Source organism: Acomys russatus, chromosome 10 (assembly GCF_903995435.1).
Source record: "Acomys russatus chromosome 10, mAcoRus1.1, whole genome shotgun sequence".
Classification (NCBI taxonomy): Eukaryota; Metazoa; Chordata; class Mammalia; order Rodentia; family Muridae; genus Acomys; species Acomys russatus.
This window is the reverse complement of record NC_067146.1, coordinates 33,473,415-33,489,063: the sequence shown is the minus strand read 5'-3', so window position 1 is coordinate 33,489,063 and position 15,649 is coordinate 33,473,415. Positions and strand designations below refer to the sequence as shown.

Sequence of the window (15,649 nt, the reverse complement as noted above, 5' to 3'; positions counted from 1 at the left end):
TGTGTTGTTTTCTTTTAAAAGCAAGGGGATTATAAACAGATATCAGAGCAAACCCTGTATTCGGGAATTTTTAATTACCCATCTTGCTGATTAAACATGTGTTTGTTTGGGTTAAGGCAGTGCTGTGGGGGCTCCAAGCCTGTTTTTATTAGTGTTAGCGTGCCCACAGACGCCTGCCTCTGCCTGGAGACAGACTTTTTCATGGCCTGGTCTTCATGGACAGCAGAGACAAGTGGGGTATCCTGCAGTTGCTTGCCCCTCTCCTCCACACCTCACCCCTACCCAGTGAGTTACCAACATGGTTCCTTCCTTGCCACTAGCTTTATCAGATGTTCCTACGCTCTGTGTCACTTTCAAGGCATGCTCCCATTCAACAGCATGCTACAATGCTGTCAGTGTGGGGGTGTCATGAATAGTCAGGATTACACTGGGTCTTGGGGTTGGTATGACTGCATCCTGTCAGCAAGCATTTCCTGTTCACGGATTCTGTGGCCAAAACAGCTGGGTTGATTGGTGCAGCAAAATCTGAGTTTCTGTTCAGCCTCAGGAACAGTCTGTGCTGAGCATCAGACATACAAAATAGGCTGCTTGGTGTAAATAGCCGGGCATAATCAGGAGCATTATTGAAACCAATCCTTTGTTGTCATTTAGCTTAGTTTAGCAGAATATATTTCTTTGGATATTTGTTTTAAGTCACGTGTGTCTGTGTGGGTATAGTCTATGTGTTCGGGGTCCACGGATGTGAAAGGCATCCAATCCTCTTTAGTTGGAGTTATAGGCAGTTCTGAGCTGCCATGTGGGCACAGAGAATAGAACCCTGGTCCTCTGGAAGAACAGCCAGTGCTCTTCACCACTGAGCCATCTCTTCAGTCACATGTATGTCTTTTGATATACTCTCTCTCAGTTTAACAAATCATTTTATCATAATAAAGATTCACATGCTATATTAAGCACTTATTTAAATATTTTTTTGTGTGTGCTTAGACCCTATACACAGCAGGTACCCTTTGTGAGGTCTCCTTCCTGTTGAATTCTGGGTTTTATGACTTCAGTGATAATGTCCTGGTTTTAGTTCATGGAAGACCCACAGTCTCTCTGTGACAAATTTGTTTAGTACATCTGATATGAACACACATGTGTTCTCACCAACAATTGATTTTGAAAATGTTTGTAAATACAAGGGTATTGTGTGTTTTATTAAAGCCTGGAGCTGACAAGTGTACTCATTACAGTATTATCTTTAGTTTCTGCACCATTAGTCTCAAAATTCTCACCTGTCATCTCTGCCAGGCTGGGGAAGCGGCAGCACAAGCTGATGAAATCCAGCCCGCCTGAAACCAGAGATACCAAGCGGCATGGATGTCAGGGGCAGTGCAGTCTGGCTTCTAGCACAGTGGGGGTCTTTTGTAGCCCTGTGTGAAAAGCAAACAGACGATTTAGCCAAATGATTTTTCCATGCTATCTTTGGCATGGTGAGGAGTTGACAGATGGAAATGTAACCACACCGTGTTTTGGTAGGAGAGCATGGAACTGGTGTACAATAAGTCCAAACCTGTCGCTGTTACGGGAATGGCTTTCCCGACGGGAGATGTCAACAACTTCGTGGTTGGCAGCGAGGAAGGCACCGTCTACACAGCTTGTCGTCATGGAAGGTGACTTTTCTGTTCTCTTTCTGATGACATGGTCCTTGTTTTCCCAAATCTTACCATTATATAGATTATAACCTCCTTGCTCTGTAAAATTGTGATGTCTGAAGAAACACAGTGCATGATCTCAAGTCTCTATTGGCTTAAAGCACACATCTGTTTGGGGCCTGAGGGAATAATAAGCCTTTGGGCACTTCACATCACCTTGAAGAGAAATGTTTGGCTTCTTTTCAGAGACCATCGCACTCCCCATCCCTTGCCAGACTCATTTTTTGCACATACCATCAAGTTGCAACCATATGCCTTCAGAGATTAATAACCCCCAAATATTGCTTGTCATAGGTGCCTTCATGAGTCAGTTCTTTTGTTTGTTTACCACTCAATCTAGCATTTCTGTTCTTTGCCTAAGCCACCAGCATTAAACATACAACACAGGCGCGGTTCCACATTGAAGTCTTTCCAACTCTTTCCATTACAACTTATGGGACTTCACCTTGTTCTGTCAATTCATTCTTTCAAGGGGTGTGTGCTAATAACTCAATCTGCGTCAGATACCATCATAAGAATACAGTGAAGTGCTGGGTACTCATGAAGTCGTGTCCTTGCTGAAAGTAATGACTGACACAAAAGTAGATCGTTGCTAAAGATGATAACAGCCCTCATGACAACTGAAGTAGAATAAGCAGGAGAGGACCAGAGGCCTTTAGACTGATTATTTCATATACTCTTCTTCAGGCATCCACAATAGCATCCGTCACATTTTCTTTCAAGCTGTCATTTATCGACCATATTTCTATTGCTAAACTATTTCCATCCCATCTTTGATTTCCCACCCCGGTACCTGGCACTAGGTGAAGGACTGAAAACACAAATAAGAAATAAAGACATGGCAATACCAAATTATGAAAGAAGTACCCTCAGACCCTCCCCCTTCAAGTCAGCAGGGTCAAAGCAACATGAAATATACACAGAGCTGTGCAGGTACCAGGGGAGACTGGCAGATGTCTCTAAAAGCAGCTATAACAGCAAGCAGGATTCCACCGCTAGGGCTTAACAGGTGGCCTCACGTCTTCCGAAAGGATCCCTGTGCTCACACTGACGTTTAATTTTTCTTTTACTTTCATAGTTCTCAGTCACATTGATTTTCATCTCTCAAACTCATCACGGGCTATTTAGATTTAACAAGGAATCACAAATTGTTTAAGCCCAGCTACATGAATTTTTCCACTCTGATAGCACAAGCTGTGGTGTTTCTACTGGTTTTGTTTCTAATTGGGCAGTGTTTGCCCTGCTAACAGGACTTAAAGATGACTTGTGAAGACGGGCCAGACAAGTCCATGACCAACATGACTAAGCCCCAACTTGACTAAGGCCCGACACCAGGCATAAAAAGATCTGATTGATTTATTCATTTGCTCAAACATTTACTGCACCCGTGCCCTGTATAGGGAGCATTGCTAGAAGCACAGAGTAGACAGATGTCATTTAAACCTGGCTCTTGTCACCAGGAACCTGATGGCAGTGTTACTAACAAATATATAGATCCCTGAAACACTCATAAAATGTCACTGATGGACACAAAGGGTCCAGTGAATCAAACATGTAGCATCTATGGGTGCATGTGTATCATGACAGAGTTTAGGTTGACCCAATCCAGTTACAATCTGGGTGTGTACACGTGGGGTGTTTATAAGTAGAGTGTACATTTGGATATTTTTTCCATATTTTTTAAGTGAATCATCTTCCAAACGGTGGATATTTTTATTCTGTGGCCATTGCAAACTGGAATAAAATATGCATTGTTGTGCAAAAGAACACGCCTATGACTCACATCACAAATGTCCTTACTAAAATTTGGTTTTGCCTTTGACATGGGTCCACACATCTGAAATATAAAATGCAAATCTTGGTCAGGTCATAAAGCAGCAAGCACTGGCTCTGTAATAATGTTAAATGGATCATTTAAGGCCACAGGAGAAAGGTGGGAGATTTCTATTTTTTACCTAATATAAGTGCAAATCGACTTTCACAAATTGAACAAGGTCCTCACTTTGCACCCTGTAAATCCTTTCAGAATGCTGCTAAGAACAAGTGGAGTCTCACCAGGGGCCACTCCAAAGTTCAGCTATTCATGTCCACAGGAGCACATTTTGCTGATCATGTGTTTGAAGCACTGTTAGCAGTTGTACTGTGCATAATCTTTGAGTGTTTGTTACATGGAACATTCTCTGCCATGATTTGCTCAAATTTTAATCAGCACATTGACATTTATTCGTGCTCCGGGGCCCAAATGTTTTACTCACTGAATTCACGTTTTGCTTTTAGTGACAAAGCAATGAGATTCCACAATCCCTACATGTTTGTCATGCTTACAACCTCATGCATATGGATTTTTAAAATGTAATATTATTGATTTATTTTCTAAGAGTTTCTGGATTATGTAAGACTGCATTTAGACTATTATGCAAATACTAAGAAAGCTAGAAACAATCCTAGCTTAGTTAAATAATCCATATCTAAGAATGACTTTATAAATGTGCATCTGTATTTTTCAAGTGCTTATTTTAAGGAGTCTAAGTCTGTCTCTCTTCCTTTGTTATTTAATTCAACAAGTATTTATAGAGTATTTGTTTTATACTTGGCATTTGGCAGCCAAAAAATGTAAGATAGTTTCTCTTGTGGAATTTATAAAATGAATCCCTAATCTCTTTTCAGTTTCCAGTGAAATGAACATATCATTTTTCCATGTTATATTGATACCATGTGAATTAATTTGAGGTAACAAAGATTTTCGTAAGATGTTAAATGCTTTAGACATGTCAACTTAATTTAAGAACAACTGTTCTTTCAAAGAGGTATTGAATTGTATCGCCAAAAAGCTCCTTAGGGAACATTCAAACAGGGTCTGGGTATCTCGGTAGTTATTGCATCAGAGAGTAAGAATGCTTCTGAGACCCAGGTACATTTGTTACAACAGCTTCCCAACAGTAACAACGTCTGTAAGACCACTGACAATAGATACACAATAAAAATCTGTGTTATTATAATTTTAATATTTCTTAATCATCCAAGTCTCCCTCTCAAAATCGCTGTGAAAAATGTTTTTATTCCTGCTTGTATATGACTCTTTTAGGGTACAAAGAGGCGAGGGTTGTCATATTTAATCAATCATTGCTTCGCAAAGGCCACTGAGATGCTGCATGTTTCCTCTCTGCAGTAAAGCAGGCATCGGTGAGGTTTTTGAAGGTCACCAAGGACCAGTGACTGGCATTAACTGCCACATGGCAGTGGGCCCCATCGACTTCTCTCATCTGTTTGTTACGTCATCATTCGACTGGACTGTCAAACTGTGGACCACAAAGGTAAGCAGACTTTAATAGAAACTGTACCTTAATACACAGGGGAAGAGGATTTCTCCCCTCTCGGGGAGCTGCAGAGACCAGCTGTACCTGGCTGTGACATTCAGTCAAGCTACTGGGGGGCTTCATCTGTGCAAGACTTTTCACAGTCCATACTTACTATAAATATTTGAGTTATACTTGAATGCAGGTTAATTGTTTTTTTTAAAAAACCAAATTATTTAATTTATGATGAATTCAAAGTCCTCCTTTACTAGTTGTACTCATGGAAGCCCACACTGGTCTTGCTGTTACTCTCTCGGTGATCTGTAGTACTTACTTACACACGTTCATGGCTATAGGGAAAAAAAGTTTGTGTGGTTTGTTTCATTATTTGATTGTTTGGTTTTTGTCTATTTTAGTTTCTTGAGCCTTTGGGGGTTCCTCAATGGGGGTATTGTGATGTAAGTTATTTGTGCTTCAAATGCCATTTATACGTTGAGAGCAAATAATAATAATAATAATAATCAAAACCCACCTGAAAAAAGGATGCAGTGGCCTAGAGACTGAGCAGTCGTGGCATTGATGGAAAGTTTGTGACAAAGGGAAAGAAAATGGCTACAGAACCACTAAAAAGATAGAAGCCACAGAAGTGGGTGGTTGGTGATTGGATTGGAAGAACTGTAAGATGGAGTCAGCAAAACCAAGGACGTCTGGGGAGATGCCAATCCAGACAAAATGGGAAGCGCTGGCTTCAACAGGCACCCCTCTGTCAAAATATTAAGACGGAGAATGGGAAGAGGTGAAACACCCAGCATCAACCACTGCCCTTCACACAAGCACACACAAGAGCAAGCGTACTTGCACACGTACATGCACACAGAAATGTCCCCACACAAAAACCCTAGTGACCTGTGGCAGCTCTCCCTGCATGTAGTGAAGCATGTCCAAGGAAGGATGTGATGGAGAAAGGCTTAATACAAGCTTACGGTGCCTAGAGAGCGGAGTGGAGGGCCTTCAGCAAGTCATTGGATGTGGAGGACAGAGGAGGGGGAGGTCTTGGGCTGCAGTTGCGTGTCTAGTAGCAGTCAGAAGAGCGATAACAAGCATAGTCATGGGAGAGGATGAGAAGTGCCTTGAAGGTGGGCAAGCACTGTGGCACCAGAGAAGGGAGATGGAAACAAGTCAAGGAATGAGAGAAGTGGAGAAGTGGTGTGTGTGTGTGTGTGTGTGTGTGTGTGTGTGTGTGTGTGTGTGTGTGTGTGAGCACGCGCGTGCGCTCATGGGTCTTCAGGGAGCTAACAATGTTATAATGGCACATGTGGCTCTTCTTTGTCTGGACCTATCCAGAGCCTCATTTATAAGAGAAAATCAAATGAAGCCCACATTGGAAAATCCACTTCCAAACATCAGGTGAAAAGAATCTAACAATGTCACATATGAAACCAGCCATTTTTACACACCTGGCTCTGGGAATGCAAAATGGTACAAAATCATGGGGGAATCGTTTGGAAAGATCTAAAAATACTGCAGACCCTAATAAGCCATTCTCAATTTAGGGAATCCATGCCAAAGATGCAAAAACCAAAATATGAAAGAATGTCTGCTGAAGAGCAGACATTGAAAGATTAACCAAAGAGAAAAAGACTAAAAAATCAGAAGTGAAAAATAATGGCTCCTTCTCCACACCATTATGACATGAACTCTAGAAACTATGTCTAAATTAAAGGAGCTTTGTCATTTCTTCCATTTGTTTACATAGTTTTGAAACTTTGATGAATCATCTACACACATTATCTACCTAACAAAAACAATAAGCATATGCCTTTCAATATACTCTGCTTTGTACATTTGATATTAGAGCCATTAAAGTATTTTCTTAATTAAAAAATTAAGACAAACTTAAAAATTAATTCACAAGAAAATTTAAAAGAACAAGATATGAATCACTCTAGTGTACTTCAAAGTGAAGTCAAAAATCCCTATACTGAGATATGGTTTGAAGTGGATTTAGTCCCTCACACTTGAGGATACATTCCTAAAGGAATAAATTCAAAGGAAAACATCAGGGAAAAGAAACTTCCTTAAGCCAGTTCTAGCACTAATATGACCAGTAGGCATTGGCCACCACTCTTCAGACTATTAGGTCTGTATGTCCATGTAAAGCACACAGCTATGCTACTGTCATTGAGAACTGAGATGTAGTCGGGTGACTGAAAGGAGCGATAGATGCTTGCTGTGAAGCACCAGTTCTCTAGTACTTCTGATTTAAGAAATTGGGGTACATATTATCTTTTAATTAAAAAATATTCATTGGTCTATGTTCAAGGAAGATCTAGAAACTATGACCACTCCTATGACAAAGTCCTTCCTGATCTCAAAGTGTGCTCCCTAACTGCAAGGTTCTTTAATAAGCCGGGGACCCAGCAGGGCTGTCCATTCTGACTCTGTAGTAGGGTGCACATGTAAGTTTGTGCCCCCAACTACAAAGCTTTTGTCAAAGGGCTTGGAAAGCATACTAAGTAATATCTTCTGACTAAGACACCAATAAGGGCAAAAGTTTTAACACTGGATAGTGTACTGAAGAAAATAAACCAACATAAAACTCTTTATGGAAAAGAACAGAACAGACAAGCTCATTGTTTTGAAAATTGGTGAGTAAAGGAAAAAATAAAACATCTATTCTATCTTTTCCAAAAGTTTTGTGCTTCAGGGTTACTCACTGGTTGATGATGGTATATATATGTATAATGTCCCAGCCCATATAGAAATATGAAACAATTTTGAATTTTATTATTTTATAACTCCTAACAATTCCAGTAATTATTATAACTGATAATATTGAAAAATTTGGAAAGAATCCTTGTAATTAGGATAATAGGTGTGTCACTTTTATAGAGGGCTTACGTACAATATCAGTCCTGAATCTTCTCTGAGATTAAATACAAAAGAAGCCACAGATGTCACCTGTTAAATGACACAGGTATGTAGGCGGCCCTGCCAGTTTGTGGGGACATTGTCAGGACAACAGATTTTGTTTTTACAACAAAGCTAAAACAAACAAAGAAATGCAAGCAAATAAAAAAGCAAATGTAAGTGAAAACTTTATCAAAACAAATAGAACAAAGCCAAACTTGAGACTTTTCAGATATCTCAAAATACGGATCATACACAAATCTTACTTAGAACTGTCAGCTTATTTAAAAGGCTTAGAAAGCTGTCAGGCACACATGACTACTACTTAATGGCTTTCATGAATCTTCAGATATGATAATGATATTATAATAATTTTAAATGGCCTTAGTTTTTAGGCATGCATACCAGAATGTTGGTAGAAAATAAAAAAATACAAATATATTTTCTATACTGATTTCAGTAATTTGCTCAAAATAAGCCATTTGGGAAAAAGAGAGCTTGTGAATATAGATGAATAAGGTGGGATATGTGTTGGTAATTATTAAAGCTGAGTGACTGACACTAGTCCATTTACCAATATGTTTGCCATCTTTGACGTCTTCTCTAACGACATTTAAAGAAAAAATAAGAGTAAATAACACTGACAAATATTCAGAACGGAATATGTCTGTTGTATTTGTCAACCCAGAAGCCATCAGTGCTCATAGAGGAAACAATTTCTTTGGAGTATGTTAAAGAATCACAAATTATTATAATAGGAGTGAGTGCAAAATGAGAGAGAAATGAAAAAACAAGGGTCGTTCTTCGTTTCTTTTGACTGCCCGAGCGCTGGGATTAAAGGCGTGCACTACCACCACCCAACGAGTTTTTTGTTCTTATTGTTGGTTTTGTAAACGTTTAACGATTACAAACTGCTTCCCAATACTACTCTGACAGAAGAGCTGCTAAAGAAAGAAAACAAAATCTATAAACATAATCTGGGCGAAGGAGTAGTAGTTAACATGTCAACATAAACAGTATCCCTAGCATGGGCAAAGCAATGAATTTTAAATTTAAGCAATGACATCTATTCTGTCATAGTAGTGGGACAGGAAGTACAAAGATGAGGTAAGCACAGTGCGCCAGGCTTAGCGACTGGAGGAGAGCGAACACTGATGATGATGACTATTTTCTTAACAAAGCAGGGCACTCAGTCCTCTGCTGAGCAGCAGTAGAAATGCTGAAGGGAACAGATTTCAGCTAGTGCGGATTCAAGAATGAGAAAGAAAATGTGTAAAAACTACACAAATGGCTCTGGGCAAGGTGGTGGACCACTTGGGGTCAGAGAACAGTATCTTCATGTGTCTGTCTTCAAGGCAGCTTTTTACCAACAGAGGTCAGCAGCACACATTTGGACATAGACAAGGGAGGGGGAGGTCTCTGGGTTGGAGCTTTGCCAGAGTGTGATGGAAACAAACTAGAACACGGAACTTAGGAAGTAGAGGCAAGAAGGCATTTGGTGCTATAAACGCGTGATGAGAGGAAATAAAAGCAGACAGGAGAAGAAAAGGCAATGAAGACTGAAAACCCAGGCAGGATCAAAGAATGGGTATGAAGGAAGAAACTGGAAAAAAAAAAAACATAGCAAGAGATTACTGCTGGAACGGAGGATGTGTGGATTTAGTGCTTTATGAACGGCCTAGCCCCAAGTGACCTTTAAGAAATCATCCAGGGTTCAGGTGGCATAGTGACAATCTAGTGAGGGTGGAGTTCATTGGACATCTGGGGAACACAGAGACAGAAGGCAAAGTGGCTTTGGCATGAGAACAATGGCTACCATAGGGTGGAAACCGTGATCCCAGAGGTTAAATCTTTAGTGAAGTCAGTGAGAGATCAAAAGGGCAAAACGGGATAGGGTGTGGCGCTGAGGAGCAGAGAAGCAGTCACAGAGAGTGAGGACCAAGCCTTGCCACCCACTGTCTGGAAAGAGTCCACACAGAAACAACCAGCTGCTTTTCGACCAAGGTCAGCTTTCTCTCTGAGACTGGAAGGGAACTCTTGTGTTGGTCTGGGATTCCAATGAGGCAGGCGGTATAGAGAGCTACCAACTGGAAGGCTGAAGACACAAAGAAAAGCATTTACTATGACATGAGAGACCCACAGTGATGGGGATGAGGCGTACACTGGAAACATCTGGAAAGAAGAGAACTGTGAATAACTGCTTTAGAGGAGATATATACTAATAGAGATTTCTACCAAAAAATCCTGTGCACACCTACAAAGATGAGGGAGGAAGTGGGGTGGAGCTTAAGGTCAGAATAGTAATTCCAGCAGAATAGGGACAACCTGCAGGGAGTCAAGATTACAACGCATTACACACCCAGCCCCAGCCCTGACCGCACCAAGTTTCATCATTAAACCGCTGTCGGGGAAGACTGTGCCATGAAACAGAAACTTGTTGGAGTGGTTTTCCTCATAAATAGAGGACCAGGCCGCATTCCAGGCAGCTGAGTCAACAAACGCATAAGCAGACATTTTTCTCCAAAGGCTAGGACATAAGGGTCCAGTTGGGAAGTAAGGCTGGAGAGAGAGAGCTGTTCTCAATATTAATTTTCACTCTATTAGGTGATGGCTAGGCATCGGGGAGGGGGCAATTAATTAAAATTTAATTTTTAAAGAATGTTTGTGATACAAAAAAAAAAGTTAATCTGCATCGTAGTCCACATCAACATTTATTTAGCTAATACTGCATTATGCTAGATGTTTTAAATATATTATTATCCCATTAGAGCGTCACCATGAATCCCAGACTCAATAGTATCCCATTTTATAGAACAGGCATGAGAGAGCTAAATGACTTGGCTAGTACACTTGTCAAGTAATTGGGGGAACTAGGTCTAGACTCAGTTTTGTGTGACATCAAAACCAAATGGGGAGCCGGGCGGTGGTGGTGCACACCTTTAATCCCAGTACTCGGGAAGCAGAGTCAGGTGGATCTCTGTGAGTTCGAGGCCAGCCTGGTCTACAAAGCGAGTCCAGGACTGCTGAGGCTACACAGAGAAACCCTGTCTCGAAAAACCAAAACCAAAACAAAACAAAACCAACTGGGGGAAGTTGGACCATGGAAGAATGCAGTCATTGCACTGAGTATGTTGAGATCTAAAGAGAAGGGACGAGAAAAGAGTTGTGGATTAATAATGTGTAGTTGGACCGTGGGGAATTGTGACGTTAGGTGTGGTAGGAAAGAGGTGCCTGGTGGAGGGTGGTGACAGCGGCGTGTATGAGACTGGACAAGCTGTCACAGGTAGGCCTAGCTCAATGGTTGTGCAGAGTGGAGAGACCGAGAAGGAACTGAGTTGTCTTCTGACCATGATGAGAACTGAGATATTGTAGGAAACGGAAGGATAACGGTTCTAGACTCTGCAAGAGGTAAGACGAGTCCTTTACTCCAAAGGAGACCCAAACTGTGCAGACTTGAGAACCAGCCAAGGCTAAAATCAGAAGCCGACATTGAATTCACAAGATGATAAGAAGAGAGTCAGTCCCATCGAGTGTTACACTTCATGCTAAAATTAATATACTACATATTCTATTTGGGAGGGTTTGTTGGCCCGAATCAGTCTTTCTCTCTGCAGTGCTCTCGGAGGAGTTGTTATTCTTGAATCGGTCGCTGTGAGGACTCGCTTTGTAGACCAGGCCAAGTGTGAACAACTGAAGTGGGGGCCGGAGGGTGTTTACTTCTGCTTACAGTTTTGAAGGCTCATCCATCTGAGCAGAAGGCAGAGCTCTTCATCTCATGCTGTTGTGCTATCAAGCAAGAGAAGGAGTCTAGGGAGAGCCAGCGCGAAACTCCGAAACCTGCCCGCTGCCCTACCTTACCCTCCCACTGCCCCCCAACCCCCCAGCCCTGATCCCCACACCCCCCACACCCCAACCCAACCCCACCCCATCAGGCCCCACCATCACCTTCCACCACACCACAAGAATTCTTTCAGATTATCGATCCTTCAAAGGATTAACCCTTTCCTTACATCAGAGCTCTTGAGAGCCTGTCATCTCTATAAAGTTCCTTCCTTGACACACATTACTGATCCTATGTGTGTTTTCTCATTTCCATCAAATTAACAATCACGACTAACCACCATACTTCTCTCCTCAACCAGAAAAGGTATAAAGTTTTGAAAATAGTAACAATATCTCTAAAATGTGCTTATTAATTTTTCTCAGAATGTTGCCTAAAAATAATTCTAATAAAAATAACAAAATTGCAAAAAAGCTAATCTTGTTTTTGCAATCCCTAATAGCGTAGTTAGTGCTCAAGCTAGCTGTGGTACACAATCCCAGCTTTGGAAAGGCAGGCGGAGCAGGCTTAGTCCAAACATGATGTAAACCTGAGCTACACAGAGAGATCCTGTCACAAACAAAAAATAAAATTTAAGAAGGCCAAAAGAATAATTTTTAAGCAAAGCATTGGTTTGTTATTTTTTTATTTTAATTTTTATTTTTATTTTACTGGCAATGAATTTTTAAAGAGATTTACAAAAGAGAAAAAAATGAAATGGGAAAGCACCCAAATCCTTCCTTTGATATATTTAGGGGGGAGTCTGACAGTAAAGGCAATAAGATTAAGGGCAATCTTTTATCTTATTTTGACTTATAGTGATTACTTATTTGCTTTTCTGATAGGGATGGCAGTAGAACCTAGGACTTCATACATTCTAGCAGTCATCTCCATACACAATCTCATTTTTATTTGTAAGCAGTGACGTGACCATTCTTTATAATGTGATTTGTTCACCACCTTAAGTATTTGCTTTGACTCTTTGCAAGGTGCTATAATGAAAGAGTTTTAAAAAATGGTATAACCTTCACCCCAGTAGTTAAAGACTTAAAATGTAAGTTGAGGTAGAAAATACTATTGCTTAAAAATAAAAAGAAAAGAAAATACTATTGTTATGGATGATCACATAATTGACAATACAGAGACGATTTCAATGGATGGTAGGGCAGTCAGGGCATTCAGCTGTGTACTGGCTAGGGTTTGGAAAGCTCAGACAACGCAGGCTCTCTACCTGTGGAGACCACCGTGGGACAGCAGTCCTTGTCCCATCAGTATCACCTGGCCCTGTTTCTCTACCTACTTGAGTTCCCTTCCCTCCAGTTTACTGAAACAGCAAAAGCTAAGTGCCCAGCCTCCACCCTGTTCCCCTTCTCTGTCCAGGTTATCACCCACCTCTTCCCACTAACTCGCACCAACAGCGTCACCCTCCACAGTCTCCCTCTACCCCCTTGACCTCCATTAGGCCTTCTCCTTCAAAGGCCACCCTTACCCTCTCGCCTGTCCCCAGAGTCACTTCCCCATTTTCATTTCCTTTGATGACTTGTTGCTTTAATGTTGGTTTGTCCTTTCAGAGAGCCTGAGAGTGAGGCAGCACTTGGAGTAGAGCAAAATGCGGCATATTTAAGTCTACCCTTGATGACCCTTTTAGAAATTAAAAAAAACAAAAACGCATTGCCTGAATAAACTCTGAGTACCAGCTCGCACCTTTTACTGTATCTTAGCACATTAAGTTTCCCATCCATCAAAAAAAAAAAAAAAAAAAAGGCTAGAGCTGATGCTCAGACATAAAGTCTGTGCTCTTGGCTGGATTAAAACATTCATTACTCTACTCCGCTTCTCTGTTTGCTGAGGTTTGGTCTAATTTTTTTTCCCCTGTCCTGCAGTTTAGCTTAGTGGCTAGACAAGTTATGAGTCTTTGGACTGTTTTATCATTTCATCCAGTTTGGAAAGTTTCAGTGAATTCCAATTAAACATTAGGTTAATATTTATGTTGGTCTTGGTGCAGTTCCTTAAGGATTTAGCTTCCTGATACTGCTCATGTGTTTGCCAGGTCGGTTCCTTTCCTTGGACTTCCAAAAGCTTATGTTTCTTCTGCTTGTGTTGATACTATCTGCTAAGTTCTTTCTGCATTAGACTTTTGAGCTCTGACATTGGGCTTCCTTCTACTGACTGATACAGGACATGGCCTGACTTAACTCACATTCTGGTACTGATAGTCATGTTAAACACAAGCCTGGACTTCCCACGATACGTGTTTGATTGACATAAATCTCTGCCTCTCTCTGGGTGTGTCTTGACACTGTACAATCTATCCTGGTAGTTACAGTGCATTTCTGGCTGTAATCGTTTAACAAAGCAGTGACTCTGGAGATGAGGTGTGATAAGTGACTGACAATGACGTTGCACAAATTTCTTTGCATGGTTTCGAAGCAGCTACTGTGAAAACCAGTAAGGCTTACCTGATTTGTGTAGCCTGTGCTAGAGTGAAAAATATAAAGTGGCCCTCTTAACTGATTGCCTTCCCTCTTAGTTGCTAGAAAAGAATGATAATTTAAAATTGTTTTAAATAAAATATTGAAAGGAGCTTTTCCTTAAGAAACAGATGTTAAGCCAGGAGAGGTGGCACATGCCTTTAATCCCAGCACTTGGGAGGCAGAAGCAGGCGGACCTCTGAGTTGAGGCCAGCCTTGCCTACAGATTGAGTCCCAAGACAGCCAGGGCTACATAGAAAAAAGCAAAAACAATCAAACAAAAACCCAAATCTTATTTCCTTTCAGATGAATTAATAATGATTATGTATTGTAATAAATATTTACAGTGGGCAGATATATATAACACAATGATAGAAATGCTCTTTTCCATTGCATCATGGTGATTGCATGATATCTTCCCTTCCCCTGTGAGGCTCTCCTTGAGGAGAAATCTGCATCTTTTCTTTTTCCTGTATTCCCAGTGTCTGGCATAGTACTTCCAGCCTGCTGCAAACATTCAATCATTGGGTTCACATGTGTGCCAATAAACCCTGGATTCTAATAAGAGGTGTGTTAAAGACACACTGTTAAAAATGTTCTCGTGACAGTGGTATTAAGTGATAAAATTCATAACTACAGTTTATATGGATTATAATTATAAAACTGACATCTGGCTTTAAGAATCTGATTAGAAAATATTTAAGAGAGTATAATAATATGGAGATGAAAAAAAATCACCTGGGAAACCACCCAGGAATAGAGTGGCAAACCTCATGATAGTCCTTTCCAGGGAAGTAAGTAACTACAGTTCCCAGGTGAAACCAAGCCAAAAGCTCTGAGCCACCAGAATATGTGTTTTCTCTCTAGAATGCTCATCCAGTGATGGGGGTTGGGAGGGGTCTGGGGTGGGGCGGGTAGGAGGCTCCCAGTGTCTCTGGGCCCAGGATGCTTGCTCCTGGAAATCACTCCCTGGGATGTGATTGCCCTGCTACTGGCATGAGTGCTCTTTCTAAAGGTTATTCTGAAAGCCTATCTCTTTGGTACCTGTCCAAAGTATAGTTTCTAAGGGACGTTCTCACCATACAGGAAGAAGGAATCGAAAGGGGAGGTCCTAAATGGGCGATTCTAAACCTGTGACATCCATGCTGAGGGTGGAAGTAGGTAAAGAGGAACACGGAAAGGGGGTCAAGCAGAATGAACAGAGGGCACGGACGCCCAGAAGCCTGGGAGTATTAGACCTGCCAGCTGTGAGTCTACAGTGATTACTTAGCCTCTGGGTGCTGCTGGTTATTCAGCTATCACTGTTTCACCAGTGTGAAGATTAGACAAGGTAGAGTAAGTGAAGCTTTCAGACCAAGGCCAAGCACACAGCAAGCATTGACAGAGGTAGCAACAGTCACTACCACCATTGTGTTAAATATGCTGATTGCTCTTAGTGGGGCTTGGATGCTAAAGTGA

The 15,649-nt window shown here is 41.2% G+C and overlaps 1 protein-coding gene across 3 annotated transcripts in view; it reads left to right on the top strand.

Moving 5' to 3' along the window:
- The window catches only part of Dync1i1 (dynein cytoplasmic 1 intermediate chain 1), a 290,402-nt gene that overhangs the window by 231,635 nt on the left and 43,118 nt on the right, over positions 1-15,649 (top strand). For all 3 annotated transcript variants that reach the window (XM_051151961.1, XM_051151960.1, XM_051151959.1), the window contains 2 exons: positions 1,519-1,652; positions 4,864-5,008. In XM_051151961.1, the coding sequence (XP_051007918.1) occupies positions 1,519-1,652; positions 4,864-5,008 (279 nt within the window). The remainder of the gene's footprint in view (positions 1-1,518; positions 1,653-4,863; positions 5,009-15,649) is intronic.